The sequence below is a fragment of the Melozone crissalis genome, unplaced genomic scaffold (genome assembly GCF_028551555.1).
Source record: "Melozone crissalis strain CALT ecotype California unplaced genomic scaffold, PUWL_Pcris_2 ptg000041l_1, whole genome shotgun sequence".
NCBI classification, from domain to species: domain Eukaryota; kingdom Metazoa; phylum Chordata; class Aves; order Passeriformes; family Passerellidae; genus Melozone; species Melozone crissalis.
In genome coordinates, this window is record NW_026535819.1 from 3,745,317 (window position 1) to 3,772,197 (window position 26,881).

Consider the following 26,881-nt stretch of genomic DNA (forward strand, 5'->3'; position numbering starts at 1 on the left):
AGGGTTGCAGCAGCACTTGGGGTGCACACAGAAGTTTGGGGGATGCTAAAGAGCCTTTGGCTCAGTGTCTGGGGGGGGTCACACAGTAAAAACACAGAGCAATAACCCCTTGGGAGCTCAGAAAGGCCCTTTTCTTACTGGCACCATGTGGAATCTCTCCGTTCCCAAACCCCTGAGGAGCTTCAGGGCTGCAGCTTCTAAAGCCACAGAACCCCAAAGGGCCCCCAAAAGTCCCAAAATCCCCCCACTGTTGGGACTTCTCCTTCCATCACTGTCCAAGTAGCTGTGATTCTCCTGATTTAAAGCTGCTCTGCCTCCCCTGAGCAGCAGCAAATCCCCAGCCCCAGTTCCACTGTTCCCAGCACTCCACTACAAACTGGAGAATAAAACAAAATACCACCATAAATATGACAACTTTATTAAAATATACATATGAGTACAAATTAATGATTATACGGATAAAGTTCACTGTCTGTAAACAAATATATTAAAAAAGAGCACGTCTTTTTTGTGATATAAAGTGCAGTTATGTTTCCATATTATATACAATATGTCAGCATCAGGGAGGGGTTGTGAGGACTATGAAACTAACATTTGATTATAAGATAAAATTCTCTGAAAAAGTATACACCTACATATTACAAAAAAGGGCTTGAGTTTATTTAACAAACAGCTTCCCACCATGTTAATTCAGCTAAGGAGAGCCTCAGAATAAATCAGGAGAGAGGCACCACCAAGCCCATTTTGGGAAGGGAAACTTGCACTTCCCAGAGTTCACACCTTCCCCTTGCCAACCCCAACCTTGCACCGAGGGAAGAAACAGGACAGGACCTTGGGTGTAGCTGGATTTTGGGGGGGGGAATCAAATATACAAGATTTCTGTACAGCTCTGACCCCGGGGGGCTCCCAACGTCCAGCAGCCTGGAGAAGAGTCCTGCCTCAGTGGAGACACACAAACCAGGCCAAGAGCATCCTTGTCAGCAGTGTCTGGGCTGTGAGGGCAGGGGAAGGAAGAGCCCTGGCTCAGGCAGCCCTGCCCTAGGAGTGGGGGGCACGGCAGGAGCGGCAGCAGGCTTTGCTGTAGTACCAGTGGCTGCACAGGTTCACCTTGATGGCCAAGGCACAGTTGGTTCCTGCCTGATCCTGGCAGCTGTCATCTGCAGGGAGAGAAAATACACTTTAGCAGGACATGAAGTGCCTGGAAATATGGCCCAGGGGTCACAGGTTAAATCCCTGACAGATACAGTTGATTTCCCTCAGGTGCTGAAGTAATTTGGGGCTGGGGTGGCTGGGTTTTGGTTTAACCTTTGTTAAGGCACTTGGAGAGTAGGTGGTCAGGGTAGGATTTCTCCCTTAATTTATGTCTCTCCTGCTGTTCCTAACTCAAACTAAAATGTTGTTGGAGCTTTATTTGTGCCAGTTTTGGTGCCACTGTCTCGTGGCTGCTGGCAGGTGTGAACAGGCTGGTACCCTGTGTCCCAGGGTGCCACGTCTCAAGGCATGGCATGGAAAAGTAAAAGAAAATAAACAATTGTGAGCTCATGAGGTCATTTCCCACCCTCTACAGCTCTAAACACCACGGGATGAGCAACAACATCAGCCCAGCTGTGGCTTCCACCTCCCTGACATCCCCTGGAAAGCACTATGGAGCTTCTCCAGAAATGTCAACCTGGGCAAAGGCATGAGCAGGTTGATCTGTTCCTTCACACCTGGCCAGGCTTGGGGAGTCTCACTTGGTCCCAGCCCTGAAGCTCAATGTCTCTGCTGTAAAACAGAGCTGCCCAGAGACTGCTGGAGCCACCAAGGCACTGAGTTGTCCCCAAATCAAGGGCTTCCCCTGAAATTCACAATTTCTATCCCAAGGAAGCTATTTGAGAAAGGGAATGGGAATCCAGCAGTGCCACATCCAGAGTTAGGGACAAGTGAGATGTTGGAGAAAGGGATGAGGCTGCTTCAGCACTCTCCCAACTCCTTTCCATGCAATATTTTGCTTCAAACCCATAGGATTTATACTTTTATATATATATTTTTTGCTTCAAATCCATAGGATGCATGAAACCAGATTGCTCTCAGGGCAAGGTGGCCACGAGGCAGCTCCCAAGCTCCATGGATCCCAAGGGAGTGGGCAGCTGAGAGCACCCAGAGCTGAGCCAGGAGCTGGCCCCAAATCTGTCACCCATTTTCATGCTTTTCTCCCACACTGTCCTTATTCCCAAATCCTATTAAAGGATTAGAACTGTGTGTTTGCTAAAGATCACAGGGACTCTGAGCCAGCAGACGAGCCAGATAACGAGATAGTTACAAATCCCACAGGACACCCGAAGACCAAAAATCATTAAAATAATGGCACAGACAGAACTTCCTCAGCTGTAGCTGGAATCTTACAGAAGCAGCACCCAAATCAGTTCTCCAAAGGCCCCTTTTATCTTCAGGTCAGAGCATGATTCTTCTGAGCTCTCCTCTTAATTTATCTCCAGAAGGAGCCTGTGCATTGCTTGGGCACAGAGGGAGAGCTGTCCCTGACATCCTCCCTGGGATCATTATCCAAATGGGGCAGTGCTGCTGGAGGGATCATGGCAAACCAAGGCTGTGGGGCTCACCTGGGGGCTCTGTGGGGCAGGGCTGCAGGTCACAGGTCTGTTTGCCCACCGGCTTCACCAGCGGGTCGCAGCCCCGCACGATGTCCTTGCCCTGGTAGCACTTCACATCCCGCATCCTCACGCCAATCCCGCAGGTTTTTGTGCACTGGGGGACAGAGAGAAAGGGTGAGGCAAGATCCTGCCATGCCAGGGGACTGTTCTGAGCCAGAACCTGCTCACTGGAGATGTTAGGGCAGGCGGAGAGTGTCACATCCCAGTGCCACACCGCTGTCCTCTCGCTCTGTCTTTGCTGCCAGCACCATCAGCTTCTGCCCAGGGTAGGTGGATGTGGTCCCATCCCCTGGCTCTGACACCCTCCTTCCTCCTGCTGCCCTTCACAAGGGGTCACAAACCAGCTGGCCCTGTGCAGGTGATGCTCTGTAGGACATGGGTGGCCATGGAATCCCCCAGAGCACCAGGAGCTGGGTTGTGGGGTCTCTCTGCATCCATGGAGGATGTGGAGCCACTGCTGCGTCCAGCACTCACTGCCTGCTGCCCTTTGGATGCCTCATGGAGCTGGGATTACAGCAGGGCTGTTTTGGTTAATTATAGGGTTTGCAAGACTAAAAATGAGGCTCTTGGAGCTCAGATCAGGGAGGTTGCATCCAGGAGGGCTTGCAGGAAGCCCACTGGAGCCTGGCTGCCTTTTGGGTTGTGCAGGGTGATGGAGCATCCCCAAATTCTGCATCCCCAGGCCAGCCACCCTGTGGGCTCCAATCTACACTTCCAGGCATGAGGGAAAAAAATAAAGAAAAAATAAAGCTACATCTGGCCTCAAACAGCTCCTCTCAATCCTGTCCTCCCTGAGCACAGACAGCCCCAGCTGCACCATGCAGCAAAAACACCCTCAGGGACCACATCCTGCAGGGACTCACCCATCTCCTGGGAGTTCTGCAGGCAGAGGGACCCTTGGTGCAAAGGGATGGGGCAGCACAGCCCTGGGGACCCCTCCCTGCTCACCTCAGACCAGGGGGTGGTGTACCACTTGAAGCAGGGCCTCTCGAAGCACGTGCTCTCCTCCACAGGCTTCTTGGCCACGTCACAGTCAGAGGGGCTGCGGGTCTTGATCTTGCCATTGACAATCTCCAGGCAGAGCACGATCCTCTTCTTCACACCCCGGCCACACGTTGTGTTGCACTGTGGGGTCATGAGCGGGGCCCCTTGAGAGCTGCACACCTCATCCTGACCCCTCCAGGGCACCCCAAAGCACAGGATCTGCACTTACCCGCTCCCAGTCCTGTGCCAGCCAGTGCGAGGGACAATTCTTGTCCCCACAGGGGTGGATGGCCAGGGGTTTGGTGTCCAGGTTGCACTGGGACTCGGGCACCACGCGGCCATCGCTGGTTTTGCAGTACACGTGCCGGATCATCCTGCCCTGCCCACAACCGCCACTGCACTGCAACCACAGCGGGCACTCAGCGCCAGGGAACCCCCCTGACCCTGCCCAGAGCAGGGACAGGGCTCCCAGAGCAGGGACAGGGCCCCCACAGCAGGGACAGGGTCCCCACAGCAGGGACAGCATGGACAGGGACTCCATGACAGGACAGAGCCCTCACAGCAGGGACAGGGCCCCCAGAGCAGGGACACACAGGGACAGAGCCCCCACACCAGGGACAGGGCCCCCACAGCAGGGACAGGGCCCCCAGAGCAGGGACACACAGGGACAGAGCCCCCACACCAGGGACAGGGCCCCCACAGCAGGGACAGGGCCCCCACAGCAGGGACAGGGCCTCCATGACAGGACAGAGCCCTCACAGCAGGGACAGGGCCCCCAGAGCAGGGACAGGGCCCCCACAGCAGAGACAGCAGGGACAGGGCCTCCATGACAGGACAGAGCCCTCACAGCAGGGACAGGGCCCCCAGAGCAGGGACAGGGGCCCCAGAGCAGGGACAGGGGCCCCACAGGGCCCAGCTGCCTCCTCACACCCACCTCCCCCAAATTTCACTGAGGTTTTTGGGGTTTAAACAGCCACGGGGATGCTCAGCAGATCCTCCAACAGAGATTCCATCATCATGGAATCCCAGACTGGTTTGGGTTGGGAAGCACCTTAAAAAACATCTTGTTCCAACCCCCATCACTGTCAGGGACACCTTCTGCTGTCCCAGGTTTTTCTAAACTCTGTGCAGGGGTTTGGAAAAGGATAGGTTTATCCTTGGGATGGGACATCTACAATTTCTCTGGGCAACCTGTGCCAGAGCCCCAACACCCAGCATATCTCAGGGCAGGCAAAAGGGGAAGCACCACAAGCAGGGAACCCCAGAGTGGCTCCCAAAGTGACAAAGGGGACCAAGAAATTGGCTGCAAAAATCCAGCCCTCAGTGCCCGGAGCAGCTGGTGCTCCCCGTGGTTGCTCTTGCAGAGGCTCTCGGTGTTTCCTAGCACTGCTGCTGCCATGGAAACTACTTATTTTTAGCTGATGTGAATGTATCAAAACCTGGGTAAAAATAGCTTGGGATGGAGGGGGTCTCTGGAGCAGAATTATACAGGAAGGGAAAAAGCCAGGGGGAGAGGAAAAAAAAAGAGAGAGCGAAAGAGAAAAGAAAATAAGGAGGAAAGAAAAATAGGGAAAGGGGGAAAAGGAGGAAAGAGAAAAGGTAAAGGTGAGAAAGGGAAAAGAGAAAGGGGGAAACAGAAAATAAAAAAAGGGGAAAAAGTTAAAAGGTTCAATTTCTGGGCATGGAGCATCTGCATTGCCAAGGAATGCTGTGCAGCAGACAGACAAGAGAATTTTGACACCCACTAAGGCCCTCAGCCAGGTCTCTCCGGGTTTAACCACTGCTGTACCACATCCCCCACAGGGCAGGAGCCCAGGGGAAGGAAGAGGATCCACTGGGATGCTGGATCACCTCCAGTTCCAGGCCAGGGTGGCACAAGACAGGAGCCCAGGGGAAGGAACAGGATCCACTGGGATGCTGGATCACCTCCAGTGCCAGGCCAGGGTGGCACAAGCCAGGAGCCCAGGGGAAGGAACAGGGTCCACTGGGATGCTGGTTCATCCCCAGTGCCCAAGCCTGGGTGACTTAGGGTGACAGTGCTAGCAGATGTGACCCAAGAGAGCAAAGCAGTGGAATTATTTGAGGCCAGCTGACAGCACAGGCTGCCTGCAGGTTTGTTGGGACCCAAGGGCAGGTTTGTTTGATGAGCCCAACCCCAAAACCCTCAGGAGCAGCAGGGACAAGCCAGCCTGCGGTGGGACACGATGGCCACGGCGGGGTCTCACCGGTCCCCAGTCGGACACTGTCCACTGCCGGTCACACGGTGGTCCCGTGCAGTTCTTCTCGGCCAGGGGCCGGGCGCTGGCGTCGCAGAGCTTCTCCTCCTCCGAGCAGCGGATGTCCCTTGTCACCACGCTCCGCTCCCCGCAGCGCGCCGGGCACTGCCGGAGGGGACAGCGACATCACAGGGGCTGCCGGCACCACGGCAGCTGCCGGCTCGGGAATGGAGTTTTCCCCCATATTTGAACATAAAAGTTTAAAAGCACACGCTGGAAATGCACAAATGACTCCCCCAAACCCCCTCCACAGCCCCAGCTGCGTCCTGCCCAGGTGCTGTGCTCTCCAACAGGTGATGCCAGAGGGGGGAAAGGCTCCAGAAGGGTCTGCTCAGAGCTGAGCAGCTTTAGCTGTCACTTGGAGACAGGGTGAGATCTCCCTCGCCTCCTTCCCAGGAACAGCCAGCTCCTTTCCCCCTCTTTGGAGAATGCTTTCCCCCTCCTGACTGCACAACTGCGATTTTTATGCTGTGGATAAATTTGGCACCGTGCAGCCCAGTGACATTATTTAGAACTGGATTTGAGTTACTACAGTCTCACATACACATTACATTTGCTCCATGCATAACGTAAAGCAGGGAAAAGTGTCAACAGCACAGGGCCCAGACGCACCGTGCCGAGATGTTAATCCTCAGAGCCCTGAAATGTGCTTTTTTTAATGCCTATTTCCCCAGCCAACTTGGCACCCCATCTCTGATGGGATCCAAAGGAGATTAGCTTTGCTGCTGGCTAAGAACAATCTACTCCAGCACTGTCTCAAGCAATCTGTCCCTGACAAATGCTGGAGGAGAATACACATTTCTGTAAAATAAACCACTCATTTGCTATGCTGGACAAAACAACGCTGCAGCACGTGCTCAGGGAGCTCCTCTCTACCAGCTGGGAAAGTCAAAACATCCTGCACCACCAGGGAATGCACCAGCCCCTCTGTCAGCTCCAGGGAAATGATGCACACCAGCTTGCAGGGGAATGGAGACGTTTAAATTATGACTAAGACGAGTTTTTGGGAGCTGCCCAGGAGGAAGAGTCATATTCCTCGTGATGCAAACCATGGGGCAGGTTGGCACCCACGGACAGCTCAGCTCAGAGCTCATCTGCTCCTGCTTAGATCAGGTCTGTGCTTGATTTGGGAAGAGGCACCCTGAGGAAGCAGCACTGGTTTGGGTATTTCCTTGGGTTTGTGTTTGTAAGGGATGTGCTGGAGCACTGTCCGTGCCTGGAAAAGGATTCAGGGGCACAAACCCACAGGTTTTCCCAAGGAAACAAGTGAGCTGGAACCCTCCCCAAAGCATCTCCCAGAGGCTTTGGGGACTGGTTTAAGGCAGGGAAAGGTTTCATTCTGCATGTGGTGCAGAGGAGGTGAGGAAGGGACATTTATAGGGACATAATTTATGTATGAGATGGGATCACCTTCCCAGCACGTTGGGTTTGAAGAGGCTGCCAAGGAAATACTGATGGGGAGATCTGAGTCATGGGCTCCTGCCCTACCTGTGAGTGACCAATGGCCTCCCATCCTAAACAGGAGCCAGGCCTTCATTTTAAGGGGAAAAATACTGATGCACATTGATCCACGTGCATTACCGCAGGCAGTGTATCCTGGCTGTGGATGGTTATGGATGAGGATTGATGCCTCAGGGTTTAGCTTTTATATTTTTCAGATTCTGTACTGCTTTGGTGTGTAGTTCTGAGCTTCATATTAGGGGATGGTGAGCTCTGTGCACAGAGCAGGGAGACAAAACAATTCCTTCTCTAGCTGGGGACCAAGGACAAATGATCCAAATCTCAGGCCCAAGAGCACAAACAATGTGGGCTGGAGAGAGAAAAACAAGAAGGATGGGACTTGATGGGCTAAAGCTGGAACTAGACAATGAACTGCAATATGCAAATGGAGCAGAACGTATAAAAGTGAGAGACTCCGGTCTCTCTCTCACATGCTCGTGCATTTTGGGACCATTTTGGTTCATCTTTGGTTCACCTGGCTGGGCTCTTGTGCTGCCCAAGGTGCATCCATGGAGGCCTCCTAATAAATCCCTACTTTATTCATTAACTCCCTCTAGCCTCTTTTTTTAGGTCACATGGTGACCTAAAAAAGCATCAAGAATCACAAGGTATCACAATTAACTGCAATATGCAAATGGAGCAGAATTTATAAAAACGAGAGCCCTGTGAGCAGTTGTGCATTTTGTGATCATTTTGGTTTATCTTGGGTTCATTTTGGTTGATCTTGGGTTCATTTTGGGACCATTTTGGTTCATCTTGGGTGTAGCCCTGGCTGGGCTCTTGTGCTGCCCAAGGTGGATCCATTGAGGAGATCCTTTTAATAAATCCCTACTTTAACTCCACACGGTGACTTAAAAACACATCAGGAACCACAAAGAATCATGATAAATTGGAAAAGGGAGCAAAGGCTGGGCTCAGGCGCTGCCCTGGCCAGCAGGACTCACCTCTGACCACTCAGACATCTCCCACTGGGGCCCGCAGGCCGGGTTCTTGCAGACCTTGCGCTCGTCAGGCCGGGCGATGTCGGCCGCCTCGCACAGGTCGCTGTAGACGGAGCTGTCGAAGCCCGGTGAGATCATCTTCCAGCAGCGCACGATGCGGAACTGGTACCCCTCGCCGCACGTCCGCGAGCACTCGCTCCAGCTGCTCGTCTCCCACCTGCGGGGGAAAGCAAGGGAAGGCATGGGAAGGTGATCTTCTCCAACAGAAAGGCATGGGAAAGCATGGGAAAGTGGTAATCTCCATGGCAGGGAGGAATGACGAGGAGGACTCCATGGATATCAGAATTACTAATTAATTACTTTATTATATTGTGGCAGTATCATTCTTTTCTCTGCTTCTCTCAGATTCAGAAAATGTGAATCCCACACACCTGGGCAGGGAACAGAGCCCATCACCCCATGGAGCAGCCCACAGGAAAGCACTGGCTGCAGGGAGTGTGTAATCACATATCCTCTGAGCAGAGAGAGACATAGCTGTCCCAGGAAAATCCTGGGAAGCTGTTGGAAACTTAAAGAATTAAAACATTTTTCTCTCTCTTTCTATAACCGTTGTTTATAGATGTGGTTCTCCGGAGTGTGCTGTTCATAGCTCACCAATAGTGTGAGAGGTTTTCACTTTGGGACCAATCAAGTCTCAGCTTAGCAAGTCACATTACAAAAGGACCTGCTGCTTTCATTAAATTGCCTTCTGATTCACCTTCTGAAGACTGGAGTCTTTCATTCCATCCCTGACTCAACAGCATCAAGGGAGGAGTGAGCTGCAGCCAGGCTGCCAACTCCTGAGAGCTGTTCCCAAGGGATGGGAAGCATCAACATATGTTGGGCTCACCCCACAGCCCCCAGCTCATGCCTGAAGCTGAAACCAGCTTGTCAGGAGGCAGGGTGGCACAGCAGGGCCTGGCCCAGTGTCCTCAGTGACAAGTGAGCGTTTGTCACCACGGGCTCTGCCAGCACATTTGTCTGCCAGGCTTTTTGCCCGTGTTTGACCTCCTCTTTTTGTCTGCTCAGCTGAAGTACGGGGAGGACACGGCATCCATCACCCTGCAGATGCCAGCAGTAATGTCACACAGAGCTGCCCGAGCCCCAGTGGGACACAATTCATGTCCCACCATCAGTCTGACTCTGCTGAGCACAAGTGACAGGCTGGAGGAGCTGGGATCTGCTCCAAGCGCTGCCTGTCCTTTACTGTCCCCTGCCACCTCTGTCCTGACAAGACAGGAGCAGCTTGCAATCCAGGGAAAAAACATAAAAGGTCAAGTTTTGTACGGTACAGGAATATTACAGCAATTAAAGAATGAGCTAATTGTGAATGGATCAGAATTCCCAGCTCCTCTGGAGGTGGGCAACGCCCAGGTCCCCACTGCTGCTGTTCTCCAAGCAGGAGAGCCCCAGCTGCCCCCAGGCCTCACACTCCATCTGGGGCTCCAGGCAGCCCTAGGGAGATGTCACACATTTGGAGATGTCATTTAGAGGTGGCACCTAACTTCAGAAGAGAAATGAAACAAAGGACTTCCCCATCCAGATCACACAAAATTAACATTTTTTTCTTTGAAAAGCCTTGGCAGCCCAAGCATCTTCCTGTCTGCCCAAGTGCTGGTGGCTGCCCCATGAGCTCCCAGTGCTCCCCAGTTGAAGTCACTGGTAAATCACAGAGCAGCTCTTCTCCCTCACAATGCAAGCCCCTGAAGCTGGAGCAGCACAGCCATAAGGGGGGACAGCTTTAGGAAAGAGTAGTGGGAGAATCTAAGCACAAAAGGTACCCTAATTCTTGTTTTAAAAAATGACACCAAAAAGAGATGCCAACTCTGCCAGGATTTATGGAAGTTTTACCCTGGTAGCTTGAGCTAAAGCTCTCAGGAAGAAACTCTTGCTGCCTCCCAGATGGAATTAAGGGAGGAGGGATGGGGGTGCCGTGGGCCATCCCTGCTACCCCCCAAAATCCACACCAACCTTCCCCCAAAATACAACCAGGGCAGAGGAAGCACAGAGAGTGCAGGAGTGCCCTGTGCTGGCAGTACCTTGGCTGGCACTCTCTCCCAGCACAGAACTCATGGATGGGCTCGGGCCGGGTCATGGCATCACAGTAGGCATCGTCCACCTCGATCCCATCGTAGCGAACACACATGGCATAGGTGGACATCACTCCTGGGCTCAGAGAGAACACACACACACACAGCAGGGTGCTTGGTGAGCTGCACATCCAAACCGTTTTGGTTTTGTTATTTTTCTGGTTTTAGCTGCATTTCTCAAAACTTCTTCCCCATGGAAAGCAGGAAGCTGGAGTTCCTGTCGCGTGGGATGGGTGCTGCTGGGAGGGAATATCACAGTGGCCACCCCACCAATCTGGGCAGTGTGGTTGAGTTTGGCCAGCTCAGAGGAGGGCATGGCATGGCCACCCTGCCAGGGCTTGCCACCAAAACCAATACATGACTAACACATTTTTATAGGAAATACTCAGGACCACGAGTCTGCTCGGCAGACAGGGTGGTGGGTGGAGGCAACAGCAAACAGCCCCAAACCCACTCCATCCCTCACTCCCCCTGGGCATTACACCCCTCCCTTTGCACCAGGTGCTCCCCAGGTGCATCCAGAGCTCCAGGCCAAGGCAGAGATCCTGGGGATTTGGCAAGGAAGGTCCTGCCCCTTCTGCTCCCCCTCCAAGGCAGCTGAGCCGGTGCTGTCAGAGCGAGACCTTTTCCCCCACAGCCTCCCGTGCCAGAGTAAATGTTGGGAAGTCCATTCTGGGACCTGGCTGGGGACCAGGAGGCTGCTCTGGCTACAGGTAACAAGAATTGCAGCTCTGGAGAACATATGGTTTACATGAAACTAAAAAAAGATCTACAGCTCTTGACATGGCCTTGCCTCTCTGCGATATGTCAGTGAGAAAAGGCAGTGAGGAAGGAGAAATTTGAGTTAAACCTCTCTTGGCTTGCTGCAAACCAGGGCAGAGCAGGCTGGCCCAGCCAAGGGAGAAATTTGTTCAGAGGGGATCAAAGAAGTCAAAAATGTCCCAGAACATGTGGATGACAGGATCCTCGGGAAAGGGAAGGCTCGCAAAGCTCCTGCTGCAGGCACGAGGCTGCTGGACCAGTGCAAATGCTTAAAATGTAAAATCCTTGCATTTGATCTTTTAAGAGACGTCCCTGAGATTGTAAACTCCTCTCTCCCACTCCTTTCCCTCTTTTTAATTCCAGAAGCTCTGCAGGCTCTGGGTAATTTCAGGGGCAGCACAGACAAGTGCACAACCCACACGCCTGATTCATCCCAAGGGATCGACAGGACCCCCTAACCAGGGGCTGAGGGAGGAGATCAGGTGCCTTGAAGCTTTTCAAGGGGCAAAAAGGGAGGAATTAATGCAAAAAGAGGGAATTTCTGCCTGAAGAATAGAGGCTCAGTTTTGATATCCCTGGCATCTCTGTCACTGTTCCAGATTTACACCCTCGCAGCCGAGCTCAGGCTCCAGGGTAGAAGGAGTGGGAGAAACAAAACATAATCAAAAAGCCAAATGCTATTGTGTTTCCTGCCAGAGCTGAACAATCTTTAAAATTTCTCTCTGCAGGGAAGCAGCTGAGCTTTTCAAACCCCTTGAAGCTGTCAAAAAGGTGAGGAAGGGGGGAAAAAACGGAGGCTCAGGACAGGATTGGGGATCCTGCTGAGCCCCAGGGGGGACACAAAGTGATGGGAAGTGAAGGCAGCGCTCAGAGCTTCCCGGAGGGAGAGTTTGGAGGGATGATGGACACATTGGACATCACCTCCTGGTCCCCAACACACCTGAGAGCTCAGTGGGGTTTGCATGCTCAGCACCCAGCTCCTCTCCCCACCTTTGTACTCAGGCACAGCAGAGCTGGGGTTGTGCTAAAGCAGAACCCATCAGATCCCCTAAACACCACCAGCTCCTTCCCATCCCTAACAGACATAAAATGGACTCACACACCAGGTGATTTCAGCAGGCTGTGTAGAATTTGGCTGCTTCTCATAACTACCTGTGGTGCATGTAGAGCTGCAGGGTTCGTGGGAGGAAAGCTTCCACCTGTACATGTCAGCAGCACTCACACCTTGGCCCTTTCTTAACAACTTCAATCTGTTTCTAGCAAGAAGCAAACAAAACAAAACAAAAGAAAGAAAAAACAAAACAAAAAAAAAAGGCATTTACAAGGCAAGCAGTGACAGCCCACAACAGACACACACATCTGGCTGCAGTTCAGTTGGGTTTGGGTTTGGGAGGGGATGTGCTTGGTTTGGCTTTGGTTGGGTTTGGTTGTTCTGATTTTTTGGGAGGTTCATTTGTTTGAATCAATTTTTAATTTTTTTTAGTTTCACAACATACCTGTCCTGAGCCCCAAGTAGAATCCCCAGCCCGGTTAGAGGCAGAGCTTCCACTGTCTAGAAATAGAGAGAATGGGATAAAAATACCCACAAGTAGAAACAGTTCAGAATTTAACAAAAGTTTGCATTTTTCTGCTCAAATACACCTGGCCCTCGGCCCACAGTGACTAAAGGTGCAGTATCTCCTCCCCTGTGTCTCCAGGGCTGGGCAAACCCACTCGTGCTGCTCAGTGCAGCAGAGATTTTGGCTGCTCCAATCTCCAAAAGCCAGCACAGGAGTTTCTGAGCTCTCCCCTCAAAGCCCACTGATTTTGCCACTCTGTTTTTTGGTCTGATTTATTTTGCTGGATGTCAGGTGGGGAATTTGCATCTCTCCAGCTCCAAGTTGTGCTCAAACACAAAATGCCACGGGGAGAGGAGTAACAGAGTCAGCCTGGTGTGAGAAAAAACATTTATCCAAGCAAGAATTGCAGCTGCTCCCCGTGCTGGGAGGGGGGAACACCTCAGGGATACTGCACCTTTGCAACAAAAGGCTTCGGTTCTGTTCTCATACCTTGGTCCAAACCCTTGGAACAGCTACACTGGAATAGTGTACAAGGTTGTATCCTCACATCCAGTTGTCTCTGGCCTGGCAGGATATGCAGCTTGTATGATTTCTAGGCAGCAGAAGCTCTGAAATTGCCTTATTTAGTTGTTTGTAAGAAAAAGTTGAGGTCCAGCCTATCAAATCAACCTTTCAAAGGACACTGTTGAGAATCCAGCCGTTTCCTTTCTGACCCACCCTCCTTTCACCACCAGCACTGAGCCTCCAGAAGGATTAAAAACAACAACAATCTCATTTTCCCTGTTGATTTTGCCTCTGTCAGTTTGGCAAATGGTTGCTTCCTGCACTTGAAATGGAACTGAAATGAATGCGACTATTTTTTAAAATTTTTTTTAGTGGAAAAATAACAATCTCAGCTCACTATAAATAGTGTTTTATCTGCCACAGCAGCTCTGCCTGGGGACCCACACCAGCTCCTGATCCCTGGCCTGTGCCACCAGCTGCCACCCAGCCAGGAGAGGGCTCACAAATTCATTAAAACATAGTCAACATCTGCTTTTTGTACTTTAATTTGCCTGGAAGTATTATCCAGATCCTCCAGTCTACCCCCTGATCTCTGAGGCACCAAAGTAAACACCAAGTTATCCTATGACCAGGACTCCTTTGTCTTTAAAAGGATAAAATCTTCAAAATAAGCTTTATCCCACATCTGAGGACAGTAAATCTTTCAACAGTGTCGCTTCAGTGTATGTGATCCCAAATAAAGAGCTTCTATGCATGACAAGGTCCCAGGGACAAGATCTTTCCAGAGGAATCCGACATTTGGGCACAGGGCAGCTCATTTCCAGCAAAGACAAAACTGCCACTTTGTTCTCCTCTCAATGCAGACAGCAGCCCATTGTTTAACAAAACTGGGGGCATTTTCTCTTTTCTTTCAATTTTCTTCTTTATTATGAGCTAAATAATAAAGTCACACATTTGCTTCTCAAACTTTTAATCAGCTTTTCAAGCAAGATACAGCACCAAAAATTAGCACCATTCCCTCACCCTTCACTGAGTTCTGGGCTGCCCCTTTTCCCAAAACAGCTCCCACAGCAGAGGAATAACCTTGACAAATGCACACAAAACCACCACAGACCAACATCCACAGCCCCTGGCTCCCATTTCTATGTTTTATTTTGGTTTTTTGTTTCTAAGCAAATGGGCAAACTCATGGCTCCTGTTGAAAGGACCTGAGCATCTTTCAGCCTTTTGGCTGGTGCAAAACTGGTCTGGATATCAATGTTTTGATCTGAAAAGTTTGCATTTTGTTCCAGAGAGAAAAGAGGGGACACTGTGGAACAAAACCAAGGGAAGAACAGGTGGAAAACTGTTGTCAGTGCCAGGTGACATTCCTGAAGGAGTTTAAATCACTGTTACCAATAGCTGGGCAGCCAGGGACAGTGCAAGGAGCTTTTTAGCACCCAAAAACTGCACTGGAGCCGCAGTGTTCTGTGATTGTCCTGTAAAAGCCAAGCTCCCTGTACTCCCAGGAGGTAGGGAAGCACTGCCCCCATCTCACAGCTGCTGGGGCAGAGTTTTGGGGCGCAGGGTGGCAGCTGAGGGGACACAGGGAGTGTGATGGGCAGTCCCCAGGGCAGGGTTAGGGGAGCTGAGGGCTCTGCCCTCTCTGTCAGAGAGGATGAAATGCTTGCTTTGGCAGCTGAAGGCAGCACTCCCAAGCCAAGGCACGAGGAGAGATGATCGATTCAAGCCCTTGGCAAGGTTTTCATGTTCTTATCATTAAGAAGTTTGTTGATCCATTTGGCTGCATGGCCATTTTCTTTAGCACGAGTGTCTTTAGCATAACGTAGTGGAAGCTGTGGGTAAATCCAGCTAACTCCAACCAGAGGGAGCATCTGCTCAGGGCTTTGCATCTCCTCAAGCTCAGCATCTTATCCTGTGTTTTACAGGTCCAGGAGGAGGCTGACAGGAGGCTGGGGTGCCGTGGGGATGCACAGTGGGACCCAAATCCACACCTGGCTCTGGGACCTGGATATTCCCAAAGCCCCAGTGCCAGCTCAAGCTGCCCAAGGAGTGCTCTCATGGGTGGCTGACCATGAAGAAGGGTTAATTGGAGTGCTAATTGCTGCTGTGAGCACTGTCCCCATCTCAGTCCCCATGTGGTCACACTGGGGATGAGTTCTGGGCTGGGAATCAAGGCTGCTCCCCAGAGAGCCCTGGGATATCTCAAAAGCTGATAGATACAGGCTTGGGGATCAGCACCTACCCCAAGACTTCCTTCCACCCTTCCCCAGAGCAAAACCTGCTGCTAAAGCTACTTTAGGCCTTTCTTTACCTCCCCACTTCCACTCAAACCAACCATCTAAAGGACTCTGAGGTGATGGTCCCAGTACCAATCAATGAGCTGCTACTGCAGAGCTTTGGCTATTCCTGTCCAAGCTGTGACTCCCTGAGCTGAGGCAACAAATCCAGGCTGTTCCTGGACCTACAGTGGAGCTCCTGGTGGCAGGGCCACACCTGGGAGCTGCTGGAAGCATATTCCTGCCATCCCAAGTGAGGAGGATCATAGGTGGCACTGAACAGGGTGGGTGAAAAGGGGCCAGGACCAACTTCTGCTGCATCAGAACTCAGAGGAAGGGGCTGGGGAATGGGAGCAGGATGTCAAGTGAAGGCAAAAGGAAGAGGCTTCTTCATGGCTGTGGCTCTGACAAGAAGCTGTGACAGCAGAGAGCAAGGCCCCAGCTGACAACATCAGCATGGACTTCAGCATGGCCACCGAGGGGCACATCAAGATTTCCTCTTGCTTAAATGCTCTCATGCCTTCCTGCTCCCAAACCTCTGGCCCTTCCTTGCAGATGAACTCCCAACAGAACATTTTCAGCATCCCACCCCCACTTACCTCCTGCTTCGAAAGGGATGGAAACCATGCATTGAGCGCAGGGCTTTTACAAGTCAAGAACATCAATAAATTTGATTTATTAACTAAAGGCACGTCTCCTACCTTGCTTTGTGGGTTCTGTTCCCCTGGGGGCTGCTCATGGTGACGGTGGCGTTGGAGAAGGGTGTCTCTGCAGAGGTGTTGGTGGCTTTGCCATTGCTCAGCTCCATGAAGGTGCTGTTCACTGAGTAGGTGACGAGGCCATCGCTGTCCTCATAGTCCACATAGAGGCTGTCAAGGGGTGACCCCACCGAGTTGGTTGGGTCTCCCTGGGCGAAGATGCTGTTCATGGTGACGTTGAGCAGCAGCTCCTTGGAGTCCGAGGTCTTGCCCAGCAGCTTGTCCGTGATGGCGTTCTCCAGAAGGAACTCCCTGGAGCTGAGCCTGGCCTCGGGCTCTCTGTCGTCATGGTCTGTCTGGTAAGTAGACCTGGTTACGTTTGAATCTAGATTGGAGCCAACAGGGGGGAAACCACAGTGACAACCACAAAATGCATCGAGGCTGGGAGGGAGAAGCAGCCCGGAGCAGCGGGGACGCGCCGGAGCCTGAGCAGCCACACGGGGGGCCAGAGGCAGGGCAGGGGGGTCTCATGGGGTTCCCAAGGGTGTGCAGCTTGAGGGGGGCTTATCCTGCTATGGTGTGGCCAGAGGGGAGCTCAGCACCCGCCAGCACTGCCCAAAGCAATAGCAGAGGTGAAAGGAAGGTGCTCCCCTGGCCCCACAGCCCATGCAGCCATGCTGGGAAGGCACTCCAGGCAATTTGGGGATGGGATGCCCAAGGGACTCAAATGGGGGCTTTGGAGGGGTGGGAGGTGATGGGAGGTGTTGTGATGGGGAGTTTTGTGCACCCAGGGCTCCCTCCTGTCCTTGGCATGAGGCAAAGCACAGCAGGGCACCAGCGGGGAGGTCTCACCCGGTGTCCACCCCCCGCACACCCCCACCAGAAACCAGAATCTGAAGGGCAAAGAGGATTTGTGAGCAGAGATGTTTTAAAGAACTTTCCGAGGTTTCCAAAACACAAACCAGCAGAACCACCAGAGGTAGAAACAGAGCATTTCTCAACAAGAGCTCTGAGAAGCAGAACACTGAGGCCCAAGTCTCCTCCTTACCTTGGGGTTGTTTGCCCTTCAGTTTTGGCTCACAGTCAATTGTTTCTGCTCTTTCATAGACCTCATTGGTTTCCTGACCTTTGCTCAAGTTTAAATCTTCCTCCGTGTCCTGCCTTCCAAACACCTGGTTCTCCAAGTCTATCCTTTCCCTGGAGATTTTCCCAAAATAGGTTGCATTGTGCTGGATGAAGCCCAGTGGCACGTCCCCGTCGAACTCACGGCTCTCCTCGCTCTCCGACTCAGAGAAAGTGTAGAAGATGGGCTGCAGGTTCTTTGAGTGTGGCTTCCTCAGCAGAGTGTATTCAAACGTGATGGATGGGTTCTTGCCATTTTGATTCCAGACCTAGCAAAGAAATCAAGTTATTAGAGGGTGCAGGGAATTTGTGGCAGGCAAAGCATGGGATTCATCTTGGACCAGACACTTGGGGAGCATCAGTTTTGCTGTTCCAGTCTGTTTTCCTTCACAGTGCCAGCTTCTTCCTGCTGGAGCCCTGCACCACTTTCCAAAGGTTATTTGGCAGTGCTGCCATGGGGATTAACCCCAGGAGTCACAGGTCACATTTCCTCCTTGGCCACTGAGTGACCAGAGGCTTGGGGCAGCCACTTCACAAGACCATCACTTGCAAAGCCACTTTTTGTGGTTTTATGAGGAACACACCCTCCTCTGCAGCTACTACACCCCACTGGGGCTGGGGACTCCCAGCTGAGGCAGCCTCATAGTGGTCTAATGCTTTTTAAATACCCAAGCAACCATCCCTTCCCCTTCCAGAGGAGCCTGGGGCTCCATGGAAGATGTCAGGAGTTGGGCTCTGGCTGGCTGCCCAGAAGAAAATTGAGGGACTTTTCTCCAAATACCTGGTTTTACATGGTTTGCTTTCAAGAGAGAATTGGGTTTTAAGGTTTATGCACTTGTCTAAGCTCTCTGGCCCAGTTTCTTATTTTTGCTTTTCTTGCCAGGTAACTCGGATAAAAATGCCAAGGAGCAGAGGAGAAATCCCCTCACAGTGCCTGAGGCATCTCCTCCCTGCAGTGAGGAGTTACCAAGCCCACATTCACCACTGACAGCCCTGCCTGAATCCAAGAGCACTGACACAAATAAAATAAGGTTGGGTAAGGAACTGGCCAGAATCACTGCTCCCATCCCCTCCTCATGTGAAACCATGCCAGGACTCTGCTCCCAAGCTCACCCCTTCCTCAATCCAAGGCAGATTTTCTTTTTCCCATCATGAGACGAGAAGTCAAAGCTCACCATTATGTTCAGCCCTTGATTTGTGGGTCCCTGGGCAACAATGTACTCGATGCCAGTCTCGTACACGTCCATGGGCCGGCGGTACTTGAACACCGTGCCTGCAATGTTGAAGTTCCTTGGGCTGTCCACTTTATAGTTCCCATTGAAGAAATAGTACCCAGCTTCATCAGCCACAGCTTCAAAAGGGGAGAGAACAGTCAGTGCTCTCACATGCAAAGCTCTGGATGCAGCCCCTGGCGTGTTCAGGGGGTAAAATCAGTGCCACAGCAATAAAACAAAAGAGATTCTCCTACATGACAATGCTTTGGTCACTCGTTTGCAGCACTCACCATGTGGGGATGTGCTCAGAGTTCTAGGCCACGTGTCCCTCCACATTGCAAACCCCTGGGAATGTGACTCACACTCAACCCCTGGATCCTGTCACCCCCTTGGCACCAGCCCAGCAGGAAAATTGAACAGTCCCAGCTCTGCAGAGAGCACTGGCAGGTGGGCAAGGGCAGGAGCTGATGTCCCCCGAGCCAGCAGTGGCCCAAGATGCCACTGATGCCCTCTGAACTATCCCAGAAACTGCTAACCACAACAAGCTTTTTTCATCCACAGAATCCTCCTAGAATGGTTTGCATTGGAAGGGACCTTGGAGCTCATCTCATCCTGCCATGGGCAAGGACATCTCCCACTGTTCCTCAAAATCCCACCCTGCCTGGCCTTGAACACTTCCAGGAAAGTGACAGCCACCTTCCAGAAGCCACGAGACTCTGAGGCAGCAAATGTGCATCTCTTTGGCAAGTCTGGATTTTTCCGCACTGTCACCTCCCCTGTGAGATGTGTGTGTGGTCCCCAACACTTCATCAAGGCCACACACAGGTCACATCCCCTTGATGCTGTTGTCATTGCACATTCCCCAGGCAGGGAAAGGTTGAGGGGATCACCAGAGAGGTGAAGTCACTTGGCCATCTGTGATCCAGCACTGGGGCATCTGTCACACCCTGCTGAAATCATATTCACCAACATTTCCTGCTTTAAAGCAATCAAATTGTTGACAAACACAGCCCAGGAGCTCAGACTGCAGAGAGGAGCAAAACCCTGGCTTGGACGGATGGATTTACATTGCCTGTGGATTTAACTCATGTCTGCAGCAAACAGACTTGCTGATCCCTGTGGGTTCCTTCCAACTCAGGATATTCTGTCATTCTGTGACAAAACTACATCCAGCTCTGCATTGGAAAAAGCATTAACCAGCATAGGCATGCATCCTAGGGAAGTACCAAGAGGTTATACACACCCAGAACATCTGCAGACTTTTTCCGTTCCACTATCTGGATATCCCTCGCTCCGGCGGGAATGTGCGTGACCAGGGAATAGCCTACGGATTAACCAGAGGATCTTTGTGACCAGTGATCTGAACCAAGCCCTCCTCAGGCAGAGCTGCAAGCTAGCCAACACCCGGGCCTGGACCCACATTTTTAATGAGCTATGGATTTAAAAGCCCCAACCCTTCATGTTTTAGGCTGCAAACATGGAGCTTATTGGTGATAGAGAAGAAAAATGTATGAATTGTGTCCTGGTTTATGGAGGGAAAACATATCCAAGGGGGGAAAGGATTCAGTTCTTACATGCACAAATATCATGTTTATACAAACTGGTGTAAGAAAATACATCTGCAGGTGGTTTTATTAGCTAGAGAAGCTGTTGTATGGTTCAGTATTGATCCCTGTGTCAGCAAGCATTCCCAAAACCCCAGCAGGAGATGGGAGCTGCTTTCTCCTCTGCCTCCCCTTTGCCTAGCACCTGACAATAGATGGGACAGGACAAATCTTCCCACAGCACTGAAGTTCCTGCAGTTTGCTCCATCTCAGAGAGCATTAATCATAATTCCTGAATTAGACTGTTATATTTAGGACATGTATGTTCGGCTGCTTTACATCACACTGATTTTTGAAATCCTGGTCTTTCAAGATATTGTTGCTTCCTGTTATTACAAGTCGTTTATTTCTAGTCTTACTGGGTCATGAGTGTCTTGTTTTTGGTTAAATGACTAAAAAGGACTAAAATAGATACCAGCCTCTTGCATAACCCTTTTGCACCACTCATCATCAGAGACCTCTGGTTTCTGACAAACACCACTCAAATTTCCTGTTTTGTTTTGGGTTTTTTTTTAAAGAAGGTTTTCTCTGCCCAAACAAGCAGCATTAACACACATAGAACACATGGGAAAAACTTCAATTGGGCAGTTGGTAAGACCTAAAAACAATTTACCAAAAAAAAAAGTCAATTTTAAACCCAGCCCTTTCAACTCAAGCCCTCAATCCCCAAAGACTTACCAAGATGAGAATTTCCTTTCCGGTAACTGCCGGTTACGTGGGTGCAGCTGCTCCCATCTCCTTGGCAAACTCCACATTTATCCAAGGTGTGGGTGGAAAAGAGAATGCCATCACAGCCAATGGGCTAAAAAATGCACAGAGAGAGCACTGAGGGTCAGGCAAACGTCGCACCCACTGCGATTCTCTGAATGCTACTAACGAGATTTTTGCTATAATGTTTAACAACCTCACATTTTCCAGACACGCAAACCCCTCGGAAATCCGTGTATTTGCAGGATGTTCCATCCCTGGCCTGAACCATTAACTGTCTCTGACCATCCACGGTGGTGCAATGAAGGTCACAGGGCTTGCTAGAAATGTGAACATAGTCATCTAAGGGGAAAGGATATAAAGAGAGATTCAAAAACAGCAGAAACACCACAACTTTCATCCTACCCAAGCCAGCGAATCTCTGCCAAGCTAAACAACAGCAGCACAACTGCAGAGCAGTGAGCGTTCACAAGTGGCCATCTCTTGTGTTTCGGGACAGGCAGGAGATGGCACTTGGACAGTGTGACAGCCTTTGCTGGAAGAGATGCCCCAGGGATGCCAGGGGCATCACCAGCACCAGCCCAGGGCAGGCACTGAGGCAGCAGCACTGCTTTGTGCAAGTACATTACACAAAAACATGCATGTGCACTTGGCAACACTTGATACAGGAGTTAAATTTACACATATATTGTTGGAAATACAGCTGTAAGACTATATTCAAAACCATAGCAACTCAGAGCATTTTATGAACTATAATTTTTCCATAAATATTTACCCAAGATGGACTTAATTCACCCTTTGCTTTCTGCAGACAACAACTGGCTGGCAGCACCCACCAGCACAGTAATCCCACATTTTATAATATCCACAGGAAGCAGATGACAAAATCCTATTTGCATCAGAACCCCAAGTGTTTGTCTCCACCAGCTCCTGAGCAATCAGAGACCCACTGGCCTGCACACCCAAGCAAGGCAGCATCAGTGTCAAAATATTCTCTGCAAATCCCCCAGGAGCCACGTGAACTCCTGCTCAAGCACAAAACAACTCCTGCAACATCTCTGGTGAGTCAGCTTGAGCAAAAAATGTGTTTAAGGAAATTGTCACCTTCAAGGGACAAAAGCCACCAAGGAGAAATAGCTCATGGAGCAAGTTCTGCCTCGCTGACCCTGCAAAGGCTGGAGAGCCAGGGGCTTGGTACACAGGGAAACTGATTTGATGAAGATAATTGTTCTTGGGTATGTACAGACCCCTAAAACAAAGTTCGCAGGAGATCCCATCTTTATTTTTAAGCACTCAAATGAATCTGAAGTGAAGATGGATCTGATCCCATCAGTATTTTTAGGTATCCAAGTGAATCTGAAGAACCTGAGCTCAGGAGCCTCCTCAGAAGAAGGGTCCTGCCTTCTCAGCAGCTCTAAAGCTCATCCACAGCTTGTGGTTAATGCCTGATTTTGATGGGAGTTCAGTGTTCAATAAAAGTTCAATAAAAGCTCAGTTTCCGAGTCCCAAGTAGTTTCTGCACTTCTTGCTCACCCCAGATGACCAAAGTGACCAGCTGCACCTCGGTGACATTTGACAGAGCACACAGAGGGCGTGGGAGAGACCAAATATCACTGAAACAGCACAGCCAGCAATGGCCCTGGCTCAAAGGACACTTGTCATGGTGAGCCCGACTGTCCCTGCCAGCACAGCCCTCACATCTCCTGCTCCCACATCCTCCTGCAGCCTCTGGTCCCTGGGAGCTGTGACCAACACAGGCTACAGACACAAATTCATGTTGTTATTTAATTTTCAAGCTACCCTGCAGCTGCCAAACAAGCCCTTGAACTCGGGAGACAGCTGATTGTGCCTCTGAAAAACCACTTTAAAACAGCAGAGGAGGAGCCTTCCTGTGGGCTGTAGCATCATAACTATCAAAATATTTGGCTGAGCATTATGAAACACACAAAGAATGTCTTGTTACCAGGATATAAAGGTTTCCATTGATAGGTTCTGCCATTGTACACATGGGAGTTAAAGGATGAGCACTGCTCCTCTCGGAAGCTCCTTCCGTTCACAGGGCACTCCTAGAATGGGATACATTAACATCCTGACGGAAACAAAGTGCAGGAAAGGTTTCTGGCACATCAGCACCAGCTGCAAGGAGTGTTTCCATCACCTTCCCCAGCCAGGCCACGTCCTCCTCCTCCTCCTCTTCCTCCCCCCACTGCAGGAACCCCCTGGGAATTGTTGCCAGAGCCACTCTCTGGTTTCTATGGCAAAATGCCCAAAGCCCAGAAATTGGCACCAAAGAAGGGAACCCCCAGCTGCTTGGACAGGGAAGAGGGTGACAGCTTGAGGACAAATGGTGTCCCCTCTCCAAGGGACCCAGAAATGCCACACATGACTTTCCCAACAAGACAAAGGATATCCTTACTTGGACTTTGCAGAGCTGGTATCTCTTGGATGTTCCAGTGCAAGTTTTATTAGCCAGCCCACTCACTGACTTCCTTCTGAATAAGGAAATGCTGGTTAGATGGGGGACAGAAATAATTTTCCCTTGTTTAAATATATTTGCTCTCTGTAAGGTCAGTGTCCACAGAGCAGAGCCACAGAGATCTGTCAGTGTCCCTGGAGCAGGTAGCAAAGGTCTCTGTGGCTTTGTCACCTCCATCACCAACTATTCCAGGAGTTATACAAGGTTTACAAAGGGGGTTTTGGCAACCACACTGCCCAGAGAGGGCAGAGCCAGGCACAAAGCAGATGGAACCAGTGGGTCCCCAGCCAGCCCTGCACCAGGGGCTGCTGTGCCCCAAGGCCTGGAGAACAGACTCAGTCTGTGCCTGCTGCCCCTGTGCACCAGCCAAAGCTCAGGAAACCCCCTCCTGCCCCAGCAGGGTTTGCCCAGACACATTTCCATCAGTGCTTGTGACCTCTGGGGTCAGGCAGCTGCTGCAGAGCCCCTCCCCAGCCCCTGGGGCCGTACCTCTGCCTCAGGCAGTGCCTCTCCTGGGATTTCACGCCTCCCCCGCAGGTCCTGGTGCACGCTGTCCACTTGGTCCACTCTCCCCACCAGTAAGCAGTGACATCTGACCCCTCCTCCAGGCTGTTGGACGTCTGTGCCAGGTCCTGCTGGGAGCACAGGGGAAGGAGGAGAAGCAGGAGTCACATCCAAACCCCAGAGCCCGTGTGGGGACACCGAGGGCAGCCCTCCCCTCCCAGCCTGCCCCACTCGACCCAGGCATTGCCTTCTCCAGCTGAGGTCAAGCCTGAGGTTTCCATCCCTGCATTCTTGCAATTGTGTTTTCATTACAAAATTGGAATGAAGTGGCAATATTTGGGATTCCTCAGGAAAGGAAATTCTCATTGTTTCGCTCAGTTGGCAAAACCGAGCTCCCAAACAGCCCTAAACTCTGCGAGACTCTCGGTGCTCTCTGACTCTTGCCGCACAGAGAATTCAGGGAGCTGCAGAGCCAGCTGCAGCTGGATGCTCCACTGGAAGCTTCAACAAACCCTTGCAGAACCCCTCTGCAGCAGGAGAGCAGGTCAGTGAGTGCCAGGGGGTGCCAGAAGGGTGCAGGACCCTGTGTGCTCTCTCTGCAGGCACAGGTTTGCCACTTCAGGAGGGTTCCTGACACCCCCAGCTCCCATCCCCTGTCATGACCATGCATCAGAGGGCAGAGGAACTGCAAATGCTGCATGGAAAGCAAATGAAAGCTCAGCCACTGCAGGGAGCAAGGAGTGATGCTCACCAAGAGCAGGGCATGGCCCTTCAGAGTCATTGAAATGCTCTGTGAATGCTCTTGGCCATGGTAGGCACAACTTAGGTTAAGCCCAGACTAAAGAGTGAAGGCAAATCAGAAGTCCTCACCATTTTTGGAGACCTGGAGCATGCACAGAGCAGCTCTGCCAGCCCAGGGGGGTCCCATCCCAGACACCAGAGCATTTTAAAGCCCAGAGAGCCCCCAAAAACCTGGTAGCCTTACCTGAGCTATGACAAAGACAACATTGCCCACAAGAAGAAGGGCCAGGGCGCCTTTCAGCTGCAGCTGAGCACTGATGGAGATGCTGCTCCACCTCCACTTGGATATCTTCATCCTAGAAAGCAACCAAACACTGCACTAAGCACAGCTCCCACCCAGCCCCATGCCCAGCACCAGACCTCTGGGTTCCTGAGCTCTTCTCCAGCTCGGTGACACCAACCAGCAGAGACCTGAACCTGAAGTTTTATTTCATTAATAGCAGCATGAACATGGTACAGGTTCACTTCCCAGCTCGGTTTTTATCTGTGAAACCACAACTTTGCACTGGTTTCCAGTGGCTGCACCTGACACTGCTCCAAGGCTGCCTTGGAACACAGCCTGCCTTACACCGAAGCACAGTGAGTAGCCAGAAGTGTTCCTGGATCTATAAAAGCAGTGCATTTCAATATCCCCATTTACAGGACTGCTCCTAGAAGAATGAGATTAAAAGCTTCGAAAACAAAAAAATTCAATTAGCAGGCATCATTCCTCCTTTTTTCATTTATTCCACTCCAATTCCCCTCGGTTCCCAGGGAAGATTCCTTTTCTTATAGAAAAGACACGACCCACAATTAAAGAGCAGAAATGAGCTATCCCAAGTGTCAGCCTTTCATCTCTTTCTCCATCTGCCTCATGAAAGAGACCAACCCAGAATGGCATTTTCTTCAATAAAACCCAGCTCAAAACCACAATACGTTTTATTGTGAACCTCCCTGCAAGAGCCAGAAAGGAGCAGGTTTCAGGAAATCATGCTTCCAGGCAATCAAAGCAGCTCATGTCTGTGAGGGAAAAGAAAAAAAAAATATCCTCCCCTAAGCTAATTTCCCTTGAAAAGCAGTTAGGCAGTGTCTTTGGGAAGGAGGGGGTGGGAGAGGTGCTGCTCCTGGGGAGAGAGGGCAGGACTGCAGACCTGCAATATAAAGAGCTTCTCTCCCACTCATTTTTATTTGGTTTTTTTTCCTCCTTGCAAAGCTTTTTGTAGCGGTTTTGAAACCACTGAATTGCCGGCAGCACCAGCCCCGCTTTGCTGTCTAGCTTAGACAAAATTACCAGAGGGCTTCCAGGTCCCCAAATCCGCTCTGCAATCGCCCTGGGGGAGAGGTGCAGCATGCTAAAGAGACTTTCCAAGAGGCAGAGCCATTGATTAATGGGAGCCCAGAGCGCTTGGCCGGGGATCCCGCGGACAGGTGGCTGAGCCTTGCCTTACACTTGGTTCTCATTAAAGCTCCCAGACACTCCTGACTCCAAGCCAATACCAGAGCGCGCTCGGAGTTTATCCCACAGGCTGCGTGCTTCAATGAAGAGAAAATTAAGAAATGGGGGGAGGGATGTGGATGCCATGAGCAGCATCGCGGAGAGCCGGGAGCGGGGCGGCGGGAGGGAGATGCGGGGCGGGGATGCCGAGCAGGGATGCGGGGCTGCATCTCCGCGGGCAAGGGATGGGACAGAACAGGATGGGGCAGAACAGGATGGGACATGATGGGACGGGATGGGACAGGACGGGACGTACCTGGCGGCGGAGGGGCCGGGCAGGACGATGCTCCGGGGCCGGGCGGGAGCGGCGGCGGCGCGGAGCGGAGCGGAGCAGCGGCGGCCCCAGACGCTCCCTCCCTCCTTCTCCCTCTCCGACTTCAAAGGGCAGCCAAAAGCGCCGGGGCTTCCAGCGAGGAGGAGCCGCCGCAGTGGCTCCCCCCAGCCCGCGCCGGCCGCTCTTATAGCGGCGGCGGGGGGGAGGCAGGGGGAGAGCGGGCGGAATTCACACCTCTCGGCCCGGGATGCCCCCACCCCGGTTAACCCCTCGCCTCCCCCGGCGCCGGCCCGCGGCCGCCAGCCGGTTTCCTGAGGCGAGACCGGGGGGGCACAGGCGGGGAGAGCCCGCACCGCACGCATGCGTTCCCGCTGGTCCACGCAAGGCAGGGATACCCCGGGAGGATGCTGTGCCCCCAGTC

The 26,881-nt window shown here is 51.7% G+C and overlaps 1 protein-coding gene across 6 annotated transcripts; it reads right to left on the bottom strand.

Moving 5' to 3' along the window:
• Positions 1–26,768, bottom strand: ADAMTSL2 (ADAMTS like 2). 6 transcript variants are annotated; one of them, XM_054284195.1, is made up of 19 exons: positions 26,443–26,768; positions 24,897–25,008; positions 23,897–24,039; positions 23,348–23,423; positions 22,895–22,997; positions 21,128–21,273; positions 20,902–21,025; positions 19,863–19,943; positions 18,581–18,756; positions 17,332–17,674; positions 16,287–16,635; positions 12,396–12,499; positions 10,431–10,557; positions 8,356–8,569; positions 5,861–6,016; positions 3,865–4,035; positions 3,600–3,776; positions 2,601–2,745; positions 1–1,157 (listed from the first exon to the last, which is right to left on the bottom strand). In XM_054284195.1, exons 2-19 carry the CDS (start codon positions 25,005–25,007, stop codon positions 1,039–1,041), a joined length of 2,865 nt encoding a protein of 954 aa, XP_054140170.1. In that variant the 5' UTR covers position 25,008; positions 26,443–26,768; the 3' UTR covers positions 1–1,038. The 6 variants fall into 6 exon arrangements, with proteins under 6 accessions (XP_054140170.1, XP_054140172.1, XP_054140171.1 ...); XM_054284197.1 differs by having other exon boundaries at positions 2–1,157; positions 17,410–17,674; XM_054284196.1 differs by having other exon boundaries at positions 2–1,157; positions 16,287–16,668; positions 17,410–17,674.
• Positions 26,769–26,881: the final 113 nt, after the last annotated feature.

Bases quoted from the DNA above. Each gene is read 5' to 3' on its own strand.
- ADAMTSL2 (XM_054284194.1), bottom strand. From the start codon at position 25,007: ATGAAGATATCCAAGTGGAGGTGGAGCAGCATCTCCATCAGTGCTCAG. The intron at 21,026-21,127 runs GTTGTTAAACAT...TGCATTTTTTAG, and splicing joins GCGTGTCTGGAAAATGTGAG to CCCATTGGCTGTGATGGCAT. The intron at 6,017-8,355 runs GTGAGTCCTGCT...CCCCTCCGGCAG, and splicing joins AGATGTCTGAGTGGTCAGAG to TGCCCGGCGCGCTGCGGGGA.